Raw genomic sequence first — 21,132 nt, forward strand, 5'->3', positions numbered from 1 at the left:
CGCCTTTAAAGGCTACCATAGCCGAAACGCGTTTAGCGCGAACCTGTGAGCTGTATGCTTTTTTTTATTCAATAAAGAATGAAATTTTTTTAACGGTAGCAGCTCCCCTCCACTTCTATTTTTTGTTTATATGGAATTTGGCCGTTTGCCGTCGGCTGCTTGAGGACGGAGCTCCTGTTGAATTTCAGATCTCCCTGCAACACTGAAAGATACTGCTGGTGAGGTGAGCCCATATTTCTTTTTTGGAAGATTCAACATGTAGCTTCTGCTGGCAATCGGCATGGGCAAATCATTACCACAACACTTATATTACACTGCATTTTATCAATAGACTGTTGAAGGAATCCATTTTACCAGGGTCACGGCTTGTCAGTCGCGACAGCGTCATGGCATGGTGGGCTCGACACAGGCCAAGATCTGACCTTGTTATGCTGGACAAGGATTAATGCAGCATGTGCGAAGACTGCTGGTGCTGTCTGTTTTTGCTGCATGGATGCATGCTGGATTAGTCATACCTGTGAGTAGGGTGGAGGTGTGGTTTTTCATTCACTCTGCCAGTTCCCAGGTGCAGAGTGGCTATACATTCTCACCCATCCCTCTGCTCAGTGCTGCTTATTCCGTTCCATAGTGGAGTCCCTGGAGTTTGGAGCTCTTCTGTGCTGGGTGTATTTCTACTTGCAGATAAGTTGCTGCGAGTTCCTTTTCAGTTGCATTTCTGCTTTTCATTTCTATTTTGCTTTGCTGTTCGGTTCATCTCTCCAGAGGTCCTTTCAGAGACAGTCAGGACCCAGGATGAAGACCGTTGAGCCGTCTCTATCGAGACGAATACTCTGCTCCTAGGCAGGGACCCTTGAACCCCCCCTGCTAGGTTAGGGCCAGGCTTCCTCCTCCCTAGAGTGGTGCTACCGTTCAGCATAGCGTGGTGTGCGGCTAGTTCCTACTGTGTGTACGTTCCCTGTTGCCGTGCTGAATGTAGTACTCTCGTGTCGCACAGGCTTTACATCTGGACTACGTATTTCAGTTGTGGTGTGCACTGTTCTTCAATGCATATCTACCTACTACAGTAGTTGTAAACATCACCCTGCGTCCGTGCTGAGCATGGTGCTTGTGAGCCGCACTGACGTGACAACCGGTAGTGGGCAATTACTATGGACAAAACATTGCCACAGTGGGCAGTCATTATGTTATGGAGATAGACTGTATACCACTGTGCCAAAATTTGGTGCATATGATGACTTTGGCACAACAAAACTGAGCATGCTCAATGGACATTTATTGATTGGATGGGGCTCTTTCATAAAAGGGACATTTTTTGCTATGCAACCGGAGAGTACATGTGAGGTAGAGGAGCTGCTGTTTGATGGACTGAGAATGGAGAAGACATCAGACAAGATGACATAAGGTTGTTGGCTGAGAGGACATGAGCAGGATTGCTTCATCCTGCAGTGCAGGAGACCAGGCTAGGACTGCCCAAAGGACTGTGAGAGAAGCGGAGAGGAGTACTCATGACCCCAGATGACACGGACCACTGGGTCGGTAGTAGCTGTGATCCTGCTTAGTGACTTGTAAGTGAGACCAGCCTCCATGAAAACTGCTAGGTGTGCTCAGCAGTAGGAATAGAGACAGTATATTCAGCAACATTTCGCAAATTCTTTATTACAGAACTGAGAGAGTTTGCCAGAGAAACAGAAAATGGTTTTAGGGGTGAAAGACTGTTCACGTCTCTGTATTTGCAAGAAATGGTACCTTTATTGGCGAAGTGTTATTGATATTGTTCACAAACTATTAATGTCACTGCGGATTGGTCAAAAAGTATTATTATTCCCATATTTTAGTTAGCAGTGGAGGGTGCTAGTAGGTATGTATTTTGAATATATATATATTTCTGTATTACTAAATAAATATTGCATATTTTAGTGACTCCATCTGCTGTATCATATTCTGAATTCAGCATCACTACATCTCTATCTGTGAAAACATGACTGGTCATCCCCGTGTAAGGCTTTATTCACACAAGTGTTTTTTTATCGCAGCAGTTTTGCCGTGATAAAACGCTGGTCAAAAATCGCGACCATCTAATTCCATTGCATCATTTCAGATGGGCGTTTTTTTTCTGGTGCATAGAAATGGCCGGCCAGAAAAGATAGCGCATACGGTGTGCTTTCCATCCGGCCAGAAAAGATAAGTCTGGAGCTATCTTCCAGATGGAATACACTGGCTGGTCCCATAGACGCCTATGAGAGCTACCGGTAAAAGTAGGTGGGAGGGAGTTTAGCAGCGACTCTGCTAAACTCCCTCACCCTTCCATCTTTCTCTACGCCCCTTGCCGGCTGTCGACAGAGGGAGCGGGACGGGGAAGTTTAGCATACCAGCTCTCACCCCATCCCGCCCCATCAGCCGACAAGGGGCGGAGAAGGTAAGGAAGTTTAGTAGAGCTGAGCTCTCCCTGCCTGACGGTATTTTGGGCTTGCGGCATATACTCACTGCACCTGGGCCATCTGAACGGGCGCTTAAATGGGAGATGCAGCTGTAACTTGGTGATGGCCGCCTCTCATTCATACTATTTTCGGCCGCACTGCAACGGTGATGTGGCCGGACGAAAATTGCATCGCCCGTGTGAAGGAGCCCTAATGCTGAGTTTAGGCGAAACAATTATCGTTCAGCTAATCATTCAACTAGATGAAACCGAACAATTGTCATTCAGTTTAGACAATGTTCGTTGATTAGACGAGAATTGTGTGGTTCTCGTTTGCCTGGTTTCAGCTGGCACGGACACTTCTCTTGCAGTTTAAACACTGATTGTTCCATGTATCACATAGGGGTGGGAAATGCTGAAGATAAGTGAATGAGATCTGCAGTCTAAACAGGCTGCGAGCGCGAACAAGCTAGCGATGTCATCAGCTCGTTCGCTTGGGCGAATAAAAATTGTCCAGTTCTCCTTGTGTCTAAAAGGAGCTTTACGTAATCGCTGTAATGGGCGAGTATGTTATATAGTTTTATTATTTTTGTATGTAAGGCCATTTCAAAAATAGTTTTTAAATTCCCCTTTAATAGGGATCTATCACCAAATATTTATTTATTATAACATCCATAATACGGTACACACCTATGGCACAATACTACTGGATTTAAGAGCGCATAGATTTTTATTTACCTTTGTGCAGTAATGAATTATGGAAATTATGGATATCATACATATGTCATCACACGCACATTCATTAATAAATTCTCCATAGCAAAAAGGAGACATAACTTTCATGTTTCCAAACATATGCAGGTATTCCTGCACAGACTCGCACAGATAAACACACCGCCCTCTTAGCCAAACAGCAGGGAGATCAAAGCCGAGGACTCGTCCCTCCCTCTGTTGGCTTTGTAGCTATCCCGCTGAATTACTCACTGCTTTGATGATGTCGGAAGTGTTAAGAGCAATGTGCTGCGCACCAGCACCACCGTAGTAGTCTACATATTCCTGAAAGAAAACCAAAATCGCTCATTGCTTTTTACAATTATGTAAGAAATATAGGTTTAGAACTGTTAGATAACAAGCAATTGGTGATAAAATCCCTCCCCCCCCCCCAAAAAAAAACTATAGATATATAAGCACAATGGGAAAGTTATACTAAGCAAAGAACAATAGAGTTCTGGGTCAGATTGTGCCAAAAGTCTAGTGTATATGACATGTTTCTGGAAGAAAACAACCATGTATTTATAAACCTGTGCAGCCCCTTTAATTATACTTAAAATTATACTTAATTAACACTATATATGCAATGAAACTAATTTGACAGTTCTCAACCACTTTAATTAGATTCATTTAGCATAATTAGGTCATAGCATCTGTTATTTTAGATATTTAAAGTAACACTCCGTCTTGAAGCAAATTACATAAATACATTAGAGGGGTATTTTATTCACGTATTCATTAAAGGGGTTGTGCCGTTGTAAACTATTGTTGGCCTATTCTCAGGACAAGACATTAATGGTAGATCGGCGAGGGTATGTTGCCAGACACACCTGCTGTTTGCTAGGCCACTACACTTGTGCACTGAGCTGATTTCTGCTGGTAGCAGATAGCTCTGTTATCACTGCAGTGGCCCGGCTTGGTATTGCAGGCTAAGTTCCCATTCACTTCAATAGTAACACTGCCTGCAGTTCCAAGTCTGGCCCCTGTAGTCGGAACAGAGCTGTCTGTTTCTTGCAGGAATCAGCTCTGTGTAATAGTGCACAGGTCTAGAGAACAGCTCAACGGCTGGGGTCTCTAGTTATGTATACCCACCAATCTACTATTGATAACCCATTTTGAGGATAGGCCATCAATAGTTTGCAACTGGACAACCCCTTTAACATTTATCAAATATCCATAGAATAGGTTGGAGGGCTCAGCTTGATCCTCCTCACCTGCATGTCTGCAGCATGCCTTCCTACTGCTACATACAACTCTGTGTAGTGAGGAAACTGCTAAGTGACATTGCTTTAAAGTGAATGTCCATCTTTTACCACTATGTTGCTTTAAAGGGGTTTTCCAGGGAGAATACTATTGATGATTTATCCTTAGGATAGGTCATCAATAGTTAAATGGCTGGGGTCTGTCCCTCGGGACCCTGACCAATCAGCTGAGCAGGCACATACTGTCAGCGCTGTAAATACACAGAGGTCGCAGCAAAGTCTCCGCACTGACCTTCGTGTAGCGGCCGGCGCTTGTAGCTACAGGCACAGCTCACATTTAAATCAACACGAGCTGCGTCTGCAGTTACAAGCACCGACCACTACAGAGGTCATCAGTAAATCCGCGGCGTTTCACTGCAGCTATTAGGTTCTATGAACCCTAATAGCTCAATGCTCATGCTGCGGAATTCCGCAGCATGAAATAACCCGCAGCATGTCCTATTTGCCGCGGGAAATAAGCTCGGACGGCTTCCCTTGTAGTCAACGGATGTCCGCCGTCACTAGACAGATTAGTCTTAAACTAGGCACTAGGGGTTAAGTCAATGCCCACCCTAAAACGCCATTTGTTTTTAATTTGTTGATTCTGGTATGTCCAAAGAGATGTGTTGATTAATTTCTTAAAGGAGTTGTTCAGGATTAGAAAAACATAGCTGCTCCCTTCCATAAACAGCGCCACACCTGTACTGTAGTGATGAATATGACAATGCAGATACAAAATAAGTAGCATGTTATCTAAGCGATGAAAGAATCTTTAAGTCCCCTTGTGGGATTATCAAATGTTATTAAAAGAAATAAAAAATATTTTTTGATATATAAACACCTTCCCTGAAAATCCCAAAATCTTTTTTTTTTTTTTCAATACAACATCATTTTTGTCATTGAAGAAAGAATGATAATTAATCCCCCGTTCCAACAAATTTGGTATTGAAGCGTTTGTAACAATCGGGACTACAAAACTGTTATTTATCCCATATGTATAACACGTTTAAAATAAAGAAAGGGGGTGAAAAAACACCAAAATTGCAGATTTTTGACTATCCTGCCTCACGAAAAATGAAATAAAAGCTATAAAAAATTCCTGTACAGCCCAAAACGGAACAAATGAAAGTCAATTCATCCCACAAAAATCAAGCCCTCCTACAGCTTTGTAAATGTAAAAATAAAAAAAATTATATATAAATTTGATATTGCCAGAATCATAATAACCCAAAGAATACGTATAACATATCATTTATACTGAACGGGCAACAGCATGCAAAAAACTACCAAAAAAAGCTATATCAGAATTGCAGGGGGGGGGGGGGGGGGGGTTCACCTTAGCTCCCAAAACACACAATAAAAATGTATCAAAAAGTCACATGTAGCCCAAAATGGCACCAATGAACATGTCAACTCATCCTGAAAAAAATAAAAAACATTATGTGCCTCGAAATATGGCGATGCAAGAAAAATGTGTGTGTGTGTGTGTGTGTGTATGTATACACACACACACATATATTTTTTTCCTTTTTTTTTTTTCTTTTGTATTGCTGAAGCCGCAGATTCTGGATAACGTATCAGTCATACCATATGGTTACCAGATACAATTTCTATACAATGCCTGGGCTGCATATAATAAATAAATTACCTGAAAGCGCTGTGGAATAAGTTGGCGCTATACACATAACAAGTCCCTTTCCCACCTTTTTAACAGCTCAGCTCCTAAAAACGCTATAAAAACTATCAATAATATTGTCTGCATCCCAAATGGTACCAATGAGAAAATCAGCTTATCCCGCGAAAAAACAAGCCCCAACCCCGCGTCATAAATGGAAAATTATACAAATTATGGTTCTCAGGATTGAAAAGTTAGGCCAAGAAAATGGAGGCTCCAGAATTCACAAGGCACTCCTTAATTTCTGAGGGCAGCGTTTGAGTCATGCTATACACTAGAGCCACATGTGGGATACTCCTAAAAACGGCTGTTTCAGGGTTAATCCTGCGCTTTGTTTATCTGCTAACGTTTCTTGTGTTTCAGAAAAAAATATTCAAATCAAAAATTTGCAAGCAAAAGGAAATTTTCAAATGTATCCTTTCCTTTGCTTTACTTCCTCTGAAGAGTTAACAGGATTTGTGAATGCTGTTTTGAAAACTTTGAGGGGTGCGCTTTTTTAAAATTATGGTAATTTATGGGAGTTTCTAATATATATGGGGCTCTAAAAGTGACGCCCAGAACTGAATTGGCCCCTGAAAAATAGATTTGGGATATTTTCATCAAAACTTGCTGATAGAACTCCACGCTTTCTGACACGCAAAATAAATACTAAGACCTTTTCAGGATGGTACCAACATACAGTACATAAATGTTGTTTATTAAGCAGAAAAATTAAGTCAATTTTCTGCAAATGTTTAGGTTTTTTTTTACAAATGCGAAACGTATCCACCAAAATTCACCACTAACAAAGTACAATGTGTTACAAAAAATGATCTCAGAATCACTTGCTTAAGTAAAAGCATTCCAAGGTTATTACCATTTTAAAGTGAAACATGACAGATTTGAAAAATGGGGCCGGGTCAGGAAGGCCAAAACTGGCCCCAGGGAAAACGGGCTCAGCAACCCTCTGGTCCTGAAGAAACCAAGATGACCTCAACACTTCTAGCTCCCCAATGAACTCTATACATTGGTAGTGCATAAGTGGTCTAAAACACTACATGCTGCTGTGCTCTGATTGGCTGGTGCTGCTTACATTGACAACTAGGTGTTACCAATCCTATTCTCAAAATGGCTTTATACACTTTGGCACTAACAACATTGATAAGACAGTATCAGACGGTGCCCGGCGCCTCTACTGTTGTCTGTCTATACATTTCTAGGAGGAATGACATAGGATCAGCACAAGATAAGAGTTCCAAGAAAAGTTGCTCCAAAGTTTTAATTTCCTGAAGAATACAAAGTATTTATTAAAACAGTCAGGGGAGCTGATATGTTCTCTTTAAAGGGAACCGGTCACCTGCCTAAAGCACCATAAATTGAGTTATGGTTCTGTTTAGGGAGGCGACGTAAAGTCGGACGTATTTTTATTTATTTTTTATATATATATACTTGCCCACTCTCCCGTTCCCATGCTGTTCCCCAGTGAAGTCCACGTACAACACAAAAATCTGTCCCTTCAGACCGCTATGTTTGCGCTCTCCCATAGAAGTCTATGGGAATGTGTGAAACAGATTTTCAGACCGCGTGCAAAGTTCACCGCGGGACAGCATGGAGAACAAGAGAGCAGGTAAGTATAAAAATACATTCCCGGCTCCCTGTGACTTAGTTTATGTTGCTGTTTGGAGGGGAGAGGTACCCTTTAACCATTGATGGCCTATCATTAGAATAGACTATTAATGTTTGATAGGTGGCAGTCCAGGTTCAGGAACCCTCATCAGTCAGTACACCTTTTACACAGTGCTTGTCCATATTGGTGCTGTGCCTGGTACTGTTGTTCATCCTGTTTACTTGAATGAAATCTACTGCAGTACCAGATACTGCTGTGTATGTGGTCTATTAGCTGTGTGAACAATGAAAGAGATTGCACCATGGTCTCTTCATTGTACTGGTTGATGGAGACCCCATGGTAGAGACATCCACCAGTCCAACATTGATAGCCTAACCTAAGGATAGGCAGTGAATATTAAAATCTTTCAGAACTATCTGGAACTCTTAGTACAATGGTTTGTACCTGTATCTGTGACTTCTTCTTTCCAGGAGCTGGCTCATTTATTGGCATCTTTATAGTCTCCTCATAATTTGTCACCACAATTGAGCGCAGGGCACTGTACTCTGTATGAATCTGAGAGTCATCTACAGACCAGAATCTGTGGAAGAGCAGACACCTTTGATACCTAAAGGTCACAGAAATAAGGAAATCTGTTACTTAGTTCATTCGGCATTATACATAATTTTGTCCATCCCATTTTTTTCCCACGTGAAGATAAGCAGTACAGATATTTCTCAGCCAAAGAACCAACAGGTGTAATGGCTGCTTAAAGGGGCATTCCCATCTTGGCTTTTCGTAGTCGAGATGGGCAAAAAAACAGCCCTCTGTTTATGACCAGCGGTCGGAAACAGCCAAGCACTTCAGTCCAGTTCATATTCCATAACTCTCATTGAAGTGAATGGAAGCTGCAGGAACGGCGTAGCATCACATTACACTGTTTCCATAACTTCCAAAGTTGCAGAAACGGCGTAGAGTGTTGTGCTATGCTTTTTCACTACTTCAATAAGAGCTACAGAAATGGCGCTGGGCTGAAGTACTCACGTAGTAGAAATGCCACAGAATTTCTGCTGGTGGAATCGCAGCATTTGCAGTACAAGCCACATAGAGGGGATTTTTAAAAAAATGATCCAATCCCTGTAGTTATATCATTAAAGGGGTTCTCCACACTGGACAGCCCCTGCTTGTTAGAAAGATCCAAACCATTCACAATAAGCTGATCACAAATGGCCTCCTGTAGTCACCCCACCATTCTTCTGTAATTTCAGGAGAAACATGGCAGAAAGTCTCCAATTTTCCTTGTAGCACCACCGCAGGCAAAATTAGGCAATACACATGGCCCATTCAAATTAATGGGTTGTCTGTGTAATGCATGACAGGGGGATCGTCCAGATCACCCTTATCAAGAGAGAAGAATCCTGAACACAGGACCCTAACAGGTTCTAGTAAAATGTTTTTTTTCCCCAAAACTGGACAACCTCTTACAGCACTTATACTCTTGGAAGGAGAACCCTGCCAAAATGTTACAATTTCATAGATTTCTAATACCCAATTTTCCTGAAAATAAGACCCTGTCTTATATTAATTTTTGCCCCATAAAGAGGCACCAGGTCTTATTTTCAAGGGATATCTTATTATACTCACCTAGCGGGCTCGGGAAGGGAGCCCCAGAGCGCTTGCTTAAGTCCTTGGCCGCCCACAGAAGATCGCTTCCTGGTTACGGGATTCATAAAACCCGCCTTCAGGAAGTGATGGCTCTGATTGGTTCTCAAGTGCTGCTCAGCCAAGCAATGCAGTACTTGGTAAACAAATGTGATGGTTGTGATTGGTTCATCGAGCAGTGCATTGATTGGCTGAACAGCATTCAAGAACCAGTCACAGCCATCACGTTGTGGAGGCCGGATTTATGAATTGGATGAGCCACAGCATTGATTGGCCAAATTATCAATCCCTCCTCCACAACGCGATGGCTGTGATTGGTTCTCAAGCGCTGCTGAGCCAATCAATGCAGCGTTGGATGAACCAATTGCAGATTATTAAACTTGTCTAAAGGTGGAATTTTTAGTTTAAAGGAAATATACAGGAAGGCATGATGTTTTTTTTTTCCTAAAGCACTGCCACACCTATCTGCAAATTGTCTGCAGTATTGCAGTTCGGCCCCATTCCCTTCAATGAGATGCCATACCAGACAACCAGTGGACAGGGGTGGCATTGTTTTTGGAAGAAAGCCACCATGTTTTTTCATTTCTTTACAACTCTACACTACATAGAGTAGATCAGCAATGCATTGTGCCGCAGAAGTAGTGTGCAGTATGGAGAGACCTTTGTACTAGTCTATACTTGTACATTACCAGTTCACCACGGGCTCCATAGCATTATCAGGCTGGTTTCCTACAATGTGATCAATGAAGTTCAGGCAACCTGAAGGCCTGTGAGGAAGACAAAGAAGCATTACCCATTAATATGGTGCACAGCGTTTCCCATAGATTGTTACCAGCAAACAGATTTTCATCAGTTCCTAGAAATATTATCTTTTCTGTATCTAAGGGTGTTGGCGTTACTCCTTGATGTGGTTGAAATTATACACTCTGCTCTCAAAATGTAGAGGATCACCGTCAAAATAATGGAAAATGGAGTTGTATTATGACAAATGGAACAGGCGATCAGGTTAGTTAATCCAGTGAATGGCCCCTTTTCTTCCATTGATTTGTCCATCGTTGGCTATGGCAAAAAATGTGTTGGTTTTTCCCCCTTTTGTTCAGCTAGATTACTTTTTATAATAAGCAATTCATTGGAATTTAGTGAAACCAGTGTCCTAAATTCACAGCTTTCATTTACTGAATATTGATGGGGCCTCTTACGGATATTGTGCATTCAGCAGGTGAAGGAAGAGATTCTAGTGCTTGGCAGTGTTGTGGTTGTCACAGACCATTTCCTGTCAACTGTATTAAGTGCCATGACAACTCTAAACAACCCATGACTAACAAGGAGGGTCTTCTGCTCCGGACAGTAGAAACCTCTCATTTAGAAAATTCCTTAGGATTTAAATAAGACGGGGCAACCACTTTTATGCTCTGTGCACATCTCATCTAAGGGCTACACTCAGCTTATAGTATAGTGTCTCCAAAGCAAGCAACTCCAACATCCACTGCCATTACATTAAACCTCTTCTTTATTGATCTTGCAGTTTAACAGATACCCATACACAGACGATGCCAACACTACTACATTCCCTAGGTGTTTCCGATGATTAGTCATTTTAGTTTTAATGATACCGGATGCTAGAGTTTACTGGCTTTGAACGCTGCTTAATAGAATGCAGGGCGAGAGGTATTGTCTCTCCATAAGGACTTACGGAGAGACAATACATTAGGACTAGAGATGAGCGAGCATACTCGCTAAGGGCAATTGCTCGAGCAAGCACTGCCCTTAGCAAGTACCTGCCCGCTCGAGAAAAAAGGTTCGGGTGCCGGCGCAGGGGAGCGGTGAGTTGCGGCAGTCAGCAGGGGGGGAGAGAGGGAGAGAGAGATCTCCCCTCCGTTCGCCCCCGCTCTCCCTCGCAGCTCCCTGCCCGCCGCTGGCACCCGAACCTTTTCTCTCAAGCGGGCAGGTACTCGCTAAGGGCAATGCTCACTTGAGCAATTGCCCTTAGCGAGTATGCTCGCTCATCGCTAATTAGGACTTATAAGGCCACTAGAGATGAGCGAACGTACTCAGTAAGGGCGATTTCGCAATCGAGCACCGCGATTTTCGAGTACTTCACTACTCGGGGAAAAGTACTCTGGGGCGCTGTGGGGCGTGGCGTGGTGGAGCCGGCCTTACCGAGTACGTTCGCTCATCTCTAAAGGCCACGCATGCTCCTCTGGGAAATATATGCAAATAAGGAAGATGGAACAATACCTCTACAGCACCATCTATTGGATGGCAGCATTCTTTCCAATCAATGTCTGACCCTTTATACAGGTCTTTATAACAATGATTGGGAATTAAAACCAAGCCAGAATTAATACACAGACAGCTGTTTCAGAGTGTTTGCCCCTTATCAGTATAGAATCCAGTCACACCCAGGGATTCCTCCATGCATAGATGGCTGTCAACATTCAAGGTGAGTTAATTTTCTCCTCCATAGTATACCGTATGGTATAAATTTATTATTTTTTTTTTAATAGTGCAGTTCACCATAAAAGAAAATGTAGTAGGTTGAGCTGTACTATATATATATATATATATATATATATATATATATATATATTTTATTTTTATATTTAAAAAGATGCATATATATGCTTGCCTGGCAGATTTTAAAAGGACAGGGCTTATGGACCAGCATACGCAGATGGTGGTGTGAACACAGCCCGTCTCATGATAGAATGCGGCCGAATGGTAATTTGACATTGCTTCTACCTTGCACATTCCTACTGATTGTATAAGTAACTAAAGAAATATGCATGCCGCCAAAGGAATTTGGAAATCGGTATCACACACAGATCCTGAATGCATTCATATGCATGAAATGTTAGGCGGTTTTTGCAGTCCATGTAAGGCCTAACTGTATTTTTGTTTCTTCAAAAAATGGGATCAGATCTTATTACTGGAAACCAGTAAGACCATTCATTGGGGAAAGGTAGAATGATGAATGCTGACCTGTTTAACTATATCACTTCTGTACACTATATGTTAGATTTTGACCATACTACCATGCTGCTATGGGTCCTTTAGTGATTGAATTTTAGATTTTTCAAACCTAGACAAGTTGTCTAGTTGTAAACTATTGATGGTCTACCCAGAGGATAGGTCATCGATAGTAGATCAGCTGTGTTCACCAGACCAATGCGTTTGTGCGCTAAGCTGATTTCTTCAGGAAGCAGACAACTCCGTTCACACCATAGTGGCCTGAGTTAGAATTGCAGGCCAAGTGCTAATTCATTTCAGTGCCTGTATTACCAAGCCTTGCCAGTGCAGTGGGAACAGAACTGCACAAAATTAGCTTAGTACACCTTAGAACAGCTGATTGGTAAGGATCCCTCGTGATCTACTATTCTAAGGATAGGCCTTCAGTAGTTTACAACTGGACAACTCCTTTAAATTATCTATATGACAGAGAAATGAGGCCCATTACATTGGATTTATGGTAACTGCCCACTGAAAACATTTGTTAGGACCTCTGCCTAGTATAATAACAGAAGGACATAAGAGTTTGGCCACTTGTGTACTGCATAGCAAAATATCTATAGATCTCTATGGTCATCGATGGAATATATAACAAATGCTGCATAACATCCATATTATATTAAACCTATGAAACGCGTCAATATCCATATATTCATTAGTCGTGTCTACAGACAAATGTTTGAAATAGTTTTGCATGAAGCTTTGCACATGTTAAGCTGATTTCAGCAATGTTATACATGTTACTGCAGTCTCACTCACAATGAAGATAAAATTGGGTCCGTGTACAGAGGCTTTCTAAAACCTGGGAGGAAGACACCTTGATATGGCCCCAGGTATTCAACGAGCGTATGTGTAGTATCTCCATACTGCAAAAGAAAAAAAAAGTGCAATAGTAGCATGTGTATACAACAGCTACCAGTTCTATCATTACTGCTAGAAAGAATTTGCTCTAGGCAAATAGCCTAGGAAGTGAAATTAAGTCCCCCCTCCCAGTCACTGTCAGAAGGGAAAACCTGCTCATCAGAGAGAAGTCAGTGATCAAAGGGAAAGAGTTTAATCACTGGACAAAGCAGAGCCTGGGGTGGAAGGGAAGCAAATAGTAGCTCTCCATAATATCTGGTGTCAGAAAAGAGAAATTGATAATTCAATCAACCCTAGAGCCAGAGTCAAAACATACCGTCTGTAGGACTGCGTACTTTACTCTGCCACCTTCATCCTCTTCAATCCAAGGCTCCTTCACAACTACAGCTCCACGCTCCTTGGCTTTCTTTAAAGTCATTCGGTTCAAGGAGTTAGAGAATAGCAGGAATAAACGTCAGTGGGACATAATTTATAACATATGCAATGCAGTGAAAAGATAGATTTGCTTGGAGATAGAACCCCAGATTTCTGATAGCAGTCATTTTTATGCACATTCGGGTGCCACACAAGTGCAACGCTAGCCAGAAATGCTGGAACTGCTGGCCTATACACGGGGACTTCAAAAATGGGGCACCTCTGTAAGGAGGACATGATGATGGGCTTGAGATCTCTTGGTTGCAACCAAAACTTCAGCTATTAACTATGTGTCAAAGAAAGATAATGGAAGTGAGAGTAGAGCTTAATAGATGATTTAAAGGGGTATTCGAGGCATTGACCTATCCTCAGAATAAGTCGTCAATAGTTGATTGGCAGGGGTCTACCACTCAGGATACCCGTCATGTCAATTACGTGATCCTTGGGCTCCCTGTCAGTACAGCAGGGCCAGACGTCCACACTGCTGGTCAGGGCTTAAAGTGTAATAGAAGGCTTGGAGTCAATGGGAGCCATGCCTTCTATTACACTCTCAGCTCCTCATTGTGGTCAATTTACAGCCAAATTACTAACGTGAGAATAGGTTGTCAATAGTAAATGCCCGCTAGGAACGGTATAGCGATGTTACACAAACATGAATGGCGCTTTATTAGAGACACCCATCTAGTAGTGCGTTGGACTTCCCTTGACCCTCAGTACTACAGCAGTTCTTTGTGTCCTTCATCCACAGGTATCAGAAGACCCAGGTGTGCCAAGAAGACCTTCTCCACACTATTACTCCACCTCCACCAGTTCACACCTGGCGGGTAGGGTTCATCGATTCATACTGCTTATGACTGGTTTTGTATGTACATAAGAGTTTATTTGCTTCTAGACCGTTTGAACAGTTTTAATGGAAATACCTAGTGTTTCAGTCCCTACTGGGGTCTTCTATTGGCTGCGGTGGTCACGGGGGTAAACCACCATGCAACCGCTGCAGCCTGAAGTAAACAGAAGGCTGGCGGTGAGTGAGTAACGTGGCAGCGAGAGGTAAGTACTGTGTTTTTCTTTGTAATCTATGTGTCGCCCCACTGCCACCAATGTTTATATTAGTCGGAAAACACCTTTAATATCTTCTTCAGACCACACTTGATTGATGTGTTTGCTGTTGGCACTAAGCCCACATTCACATATATGTTTAGGATTCTGTTTTCCTGCTCCCTTAAGGCAAACTCACTCATCTTATGACAGAATCAAGCGGCGCTGAATGGAGCCCATTGATTATAATGGGATCCGTCCGGCTTCTGTTATGCCCTCTGGAATAGCGCAGCTTTCCGTGCTGTTTCATTTGGGACTTTTTACTGACTCTGTGTTGGAGGTTCTAAGCGTAGGCTCTGATGCGGATGTGAATGTGGCCCAACTACTAGGGATGAGCCAAGTTTTGAAAATTCAGTTCAGCAGGTTCGCAGATTGTTCCAAAAAGATGTTTGTTCTGAATTAGAACCAAACCAGGAGTTCATCAAAACCCCTTAAGCTGGTGTATAACACTGTCTAAGAGCCATAAAAGCCCTGTATGCTTCGGAGGACTCCTTTACACGAGTGCATGCACAATTGCGCACACTTCAGTGCAGCCTATTTGCTCTATGAATGAGGTAGATTTGCGTGCGTATCAGAGTATTTTACCGTACTTTTTGCACATGCAGGGCAGGATTTTTTGCTCACAGGACTAGAGATGGGAAGCCCTGGGAAAAAAAACAGAACATTTGGGAAAAAAAAGTTTTTTTCCCCTTGTTTTTTTCCAGAAAGCCTAGAAAAAAAAGTGTGTAGAATATGTCATTTTCCAATTATAAATAATATAGTATTCAAACTATATAACACAAAAAATAGCTTGGGAAAAAACTTTCCCCCCCCCCCCAATTTTTTAGTTTTTTTTCCCCAGCCCTTCCCATCTCTACGTAGGACACTACTACGTCCTGATTTAAAAGGCTATTTTGCCTAATGAGCTCTAGATGTGTTCTTTTTTTATACAGAATTGCGCAGCATATTGCGTGTACATGTGCACACCTCCTATAAACATCTATGGGTACTCTGCAAATGCACACAAAAATAGAGCATGCTGGGATTTTTTCTGTGCACACAAGAGGGTTCTATTCTCTACATATTGCGCGTGCAAGTATACACGCAAATGTATCAGTGTGAAGCCCCCCCCCCCATTGTTATAGACCAGTGTTCATCAAGCCGAACCAGTAAAAACCTGTTTTGGGTGGAACATTGCTATAAGCCACATTGAGGCTCGTGCCAAACTGAACTTGTAACAAAGTTCGATCTGAAACCGTATTCTACTGGTTCTGTTGGCTCAACACCAGTAACTCCATAAGTATGGATGTCTTTGTGACACACACTGAATTTGCTGGTCGGTCCCTGCAAAGCATTGTATGCGGTCGGCTCTTTTAGGCTGGGTTCACATGGGACGGAATTGCCGCGGAATGTCCACACGGCAATTCCGCCCGCGACGCCTAATCCCGGAATTAGCCAGCAAAGTTGACGAGATTTTGCAAAAAATCTCATCCGCATGCTGCATCACGGAAAACAAAGACGCGGCATGTCAGTTCTTTTTTTCATTTCCGCAGCGGCCTCTCTATGGGAAGAGATGGCCGCAGCGGAAATGCAGGCGGTGAAGCCACTCCAAAACCCCCGGCTAAAGGCCACAGGTTTTGAAGCCATGCTTATCCCACGGAAATCTTGCGGTTTTTCGGTGTGGTCATTCCGTCCCGCGTGACCCCAGCCTTACACTCCCTTTTCATCTGCTGAGTATACAAAACCTGGTAGAACTGCTCTTCCGCCTGCTCTCTAGTGAAGTGCATTAACCGACTTATGGCTGATGTATTACATTATCCTGCCATCTGCTGGTCATACTAATGAATTGTAAGTATACTGTGTGCTTCAAAACTACTTCTAACCATGATTATGTACATAGGGGAAAGGGAATGTGGGTCCCCTACAGTTTCAGTAGGCTTCATACATAGTAAATCTGCTGCAGTCTCTTCACAACAGCAAGGTTGCTGGAATTCGTAGCAGTTTTTGTTGCAGATCTCTTGCTGATGTTAACCCTTGGGCCATCTTCACACATGGCGTGGGGAAATTCCACATCATTTACAGTACAAGGCATGCGGAGATTTCACATATCTCCTCCACATGCAGCAGGACATTTCTGCAATTAATCTGCAGTGTTTTAGAAAAATGCCCACTGCGGATTTCCAGCACATTTGCTGCCGGTTTTCTGCTACAGAAAGCCCACAGCGAAAATGCCATGTGTGATGGTACCATTAGGGCAGCTTCACACAGCATAGGAAACCCGCTGGAAATCCGCAGGGGCCAAATCTGCCCCTAAATGTTGCGGATTTTGCTGTGGTTTTTGGTGCACATCTGCTGTGGATTTAAATGGGCATGCTGCAGATCTTAGAATCCATGAAGTTACACACCATGTGAAGACTATTTTTTGGAGATCTCCTCCATGACTTGTACTATAAGGCTGGGTTCACACAGGGTGGAATGTCCGCAGTGGGACTGCACAAAACGTCTGTGAAATTTCCGCAACTGATGTCCCGAGACATTTGGCGCAGGTTTTGAAATCGGCTTATTCCGCTGCGGTTATCTTTTGTACTATTTAAACGATTCTTATGTCCGATTTGCGGACTGAAAAAAATCAGTCCAAAAACGGATGAAAATAGAATTCATTCATTTGAATGGGCGTAGTCACATGGGCTTTTTTTTTCATTTAACTCTAAATGAAAGCTAGAGTTAAAAAATAAAATTGCTGCATGTCCTATTTTGGTGCGACTTTTGGATGAAAATCGCCCATGGAAGACTATAGCTCAATTTAAAGTAAGACAAATTAGATTGCACTCGCATGATTGTGAGTGCAATCTGATTTTAATACAAATAACCATGAATACCATAGAAAAAAAAGTTGCAATTTTTTTTTAAACGTACCTGAAAAAGCACATGCACCAAAGGAAAAGCAGAGCCAGACTCCATGTACAGACAGCTCTTTCAGGGTATTTGCCATTCATCAGTGTATAGTGGGAGTCTGGCTTTGCTTGTGAGAGGCCTGGGATGGGGTTATAAACGCTATCTTTTCTCCTTAGGGAGAGCACCTAGACGGTGAGTGAGGAGACTCAAAAGGCCATTCATGCTGCTCTGGGTAATATGCAAATAAGGGAGATGGAATAATACTTCCACAGTGCCACCTATTGGAAGACAGCATTCCTGCAAGCCAAAGTCAGACTTTTTATACAAGCCTTGTAACAGTGACTGGGAATTAAAAGCAAAGCCAGACTCAATGTACAGACAGCTCTTTCAGGGTATTTGCCCTTCATCAGTGTATAGTAGGAGTCTGGCTTTGCTTGTTAGAGGCCTGGGATGGGGTTATAAACGCTATCTTTTCTCCTTAGGGAGAGCACTTAGACGGTGAGTGAGGAGACTCAAAAGGCCATTCATGCTGCTCTGGGTAATATGCAAATAAGGGAGATGGAATAATACCTCCACAGTGCCACCTATTGGAAGGCAGCATTCCTGCAAGCCAAAGTAAGACTCTTTATGCAAGCCTTGTAGCAATGATTGGGAATTAAAAGCAAAGGAAAGTATGCTGCCTGACACAATCAGGCCGCCTGAGACTGTGTCGATTTCGCCTTAATTATCCCTAGTTTTCTAGTGTAAATTATAGTAAGTGTGATGGCCGGCAGCATCAATACCAACTGTGACCAAGTTCCACACTTCTTTTTTTTGTTTATTTTTAAAGAGGCGTAAAAATTCAAAAAGTTGCAATTTTTGGCAGAAACTATCAATTACATTGATATTGGGACTTTTTGATTCCAGAATTCTGGCGAAAGGGAATTAGTAAATACCTCCATATAACTTTTTTCTATTTTTTCGTCCTAGTAGATCTATGAGGCCCTGCTGTTTGTGGGTCAAGTTGTACTCTCTTTACACATCATTTTAGGGTAGATTGGAGACAGATCTAGACAGAAGCTGGTTTCTTGTATAAGAAGAGCAATTCTATGGGCCTCCTGCCCACCATCATAGTTGTGCAATCTTCTTAAAAATCCTCTCTGATGACGGTATAGCAAATCCTACAATGATATGGCAATCTACCAGTATTTCTGGGTTTTTTTTGTACCCAAGTATGCCCGAAAACTTGGAAATAGGAAAAATTCAGCTCTAGGGTCCTTCAAGTGACTGTTTACTTAGTGCCATTATAAGGCTTGGACCCCAAATGCATGCCTGTGGTGTCCGATTATGGTTTGGAAGGGGTTAAACGATGGAGATTTGTTCCTTGCCGTTAGGTCAGGAAGGCGGCTATGATACCAGCGCTGTAAGAGTGTCTCTCTGGGAAGAAGTTTATTCAGGATGGTAACTTATTATTACGGAGCTGGGCAGAAAAGGGAAAACAATTAACTGAATAAGGGTATTAAAGCAAATCTGTCACATTCTATGAACCCCCAAAACTAATATTATGGGCTCATAGGAAAGGGGCCACTGAGTCCAGGGGTGTGATCTTTATACTCGCTTGCCTTCCTGTTCTCGCACACACTGTATATAATAAAGGGACCTGCAGACCCCCTCCTATGAGCCCATAATTTCAGTTAATGGGGCTTACAAGATGTGACAGGTTTCCATTAAGACCCCCATGCACATTAGACAAAAGTCACCTGTACCTGCCAGTCTGACCTTCCGACAAATGATTTTGGTGAGTAAGGAGAGTCGGGGAAGGTAAATTTCAATGTCTGATCCTTTTGGGGGGGTTTTCTGGAGGTGAATGGGCACCTTAATACAAAGACTCTGTTAAGGGCACAAGGATATGCTTATTCACATGAATGATATTCTTGCACAGGTCTTGTGTGATGCGCACAAAACTCTCAGTAGTATGAAATCCATTCTCTTTAATGGATTCATTCCCCCAAATGTTTTTTTTTGTTTTGTTTTCGTTTCCCTCCCTATATGTTGATATGTATGTTTATATCCACATCCACTAGGCACTCTATGGTTATATTTGTGTATGTATACATATGGATTGGGGGATTGTACTTCTTTCATATCCTTTGATATGAATCTCTGGGGGATTGTACTTACTTTCTATTATTTGGGCAGTTTTTGTGTGTCATATGGAGAGGTGTTGTGGGACTCATCTTATTTGTAACTTTTATTTTTAATGTCTTATAGGTATGTTTCCAGCTTTGTTCTTGATGATGTATACAAAATTTTGGATTTTATAAATGGTATTTCTTGAGCCTAGAACATCTTGGTTTGTTTGGTTTTTATATCAATAATTGGTGCTTTCCGATTCCTTATTTTGGAGAGGCCTTCATATTGGTACAGATGTCATAGGGATGTGTCATAAGTTTGATTCTGGAGGGATCTGGAGGCTGCGGGCACCACGTCTTCAACTAGTGAGCAGAGACAGCACTCAGATGAGCACTTCTGCTGTAGGGGGGTTCATCACCAGGGCCCCCATTGATCAAAACTTTTGAGACATCCCTATGGCATAGCAAAAGTTTTTGGAAATGGTAAACTTTAAGCTATTAAATAAATACTGTAGTTCCGATTTTTGGCGGCTGCAGATTCTCTTTAGGGGTATGTCTACATGTGGCAGAGCTGTTGCATAAGGTTCCATGACTGAAATATCCATTCCAAATATCTGAACAGGAATGTTTCTGCAGCATGTACATGGATCTCTTTTCAGAATATTGGGACAGTTGTAGAAATTTCTGCAACAAATGAACTAATCTGATTAGAACAAACAGAGAAGTAGTGAGGGAGCTGTGTTAAATGATAAAACTGGGTTTTCCATGCTGTGACTATCACATGTGGCTAACATTCCACCTGCAATTACCAATTGCCACTGGCCTCCAAATTTTGCTGGTAATATTGCACTTCTAGCAGCAAAATTTAGAGGCCAGTGGCCATCGTAAGTGGGATTTCAGCCACATACAGTTACTGCAGCATGAAAACTGGCTTCACGAGGGTGTAGGCGCATTTACACAATTTATCCCTCAACCACCACTCCATTCATTTGAGAGGACACTGCACAGACCTGTTCTTTAAATTAGTGGGGGTCCCAGTCAGTAAGTTATCCCTTACCCTGTTTCCTGCAGCTAAAAATTAGATTTGCATGAAGAAAAAGTGAACCTCATTGTTAATGATTTCTCCAAGAGATAATTGCCAAAAGGTGTTTCAGTTAAGGAGATGAGATTGGAAGTATGGGTGTTGCATATGCTTTGCCCATTAAATAAAAATACATAAAGCCTGGCTACTGACACATCTGCTCTATAAGAAAAACAGGTTCTCGTGAACCATGCCGCATTTCAAATAACTTTCAGGAGATGTTATCAAGCTTGAAAAGACTACAAAAACATTGTTAAAGACCTGGATGTACATCCATCTGCGCTTAGACAAGTTATTTACAAGTAAATTCAGGGACGTTTTTTTTTAGGAGTGGGTG

The 21,132-nt window shown here is 42.2% G+C and overlaps 1 protein-coding gene across 1 annotated transcript in view; it reads right to left on the bottom strand.

The window, feature by feature from the left end:
- LOC136624674 (4-hydroxyphenylpyruvate dioxygenase) overlaps nucleotides 1-21,132 on the bottom strand; it is a 61,558-nt gene that overhangs the window by 13,724 nt on the left and 26,702 nt on the right. Inside the window, exons 7-11 of the mRNA XM_066598625.1 lie at nucleotides 13,537-13,626; nucleotides 13,119-13,225; nucleotides 10,040-10,117; nucleotides 8,154-8,316; nucleotides 3,401-3,472 (exon numbers count right to left, since the gene is read on the bottom strand). Coding sequence (XP_066454722.1) covers nucleotides 3,401-3,472; nucleotides 8,154-8,316; nucleotides 10,040-10,117; nucleotides 13,119-13,225; nucleotides 13,537-13,626 — 510 coding nt within the window. The remainder of the gene's footprint in view (nucleotides 1-3,400; nucleotides 3,473-8,153; nucleotides 8,317-10,039; nucleotides 10,118-13,118; nucleotides 13,226-13,536; nucleotides 13,627-21,132) is intronic.

The sequence above is a fragment of the Eleutherodactylus coqui genome, chromosome 4 (assembly GCF_035609145.1).
Source record: "Eleutherodactylus coqui strain aEleCoq1 chromosome 4, aEleCoq1.hap1, whole genome shotgun sequence".
In the NCBI taxonomy this organism is placed as follows: domain Eukaryota; kingdom Metazoa; phylum Chordata; class Amphibia; order Anura; family Eleutherodactylidae; genus Eleutherodactylus; species Eleutherodactylus coqui.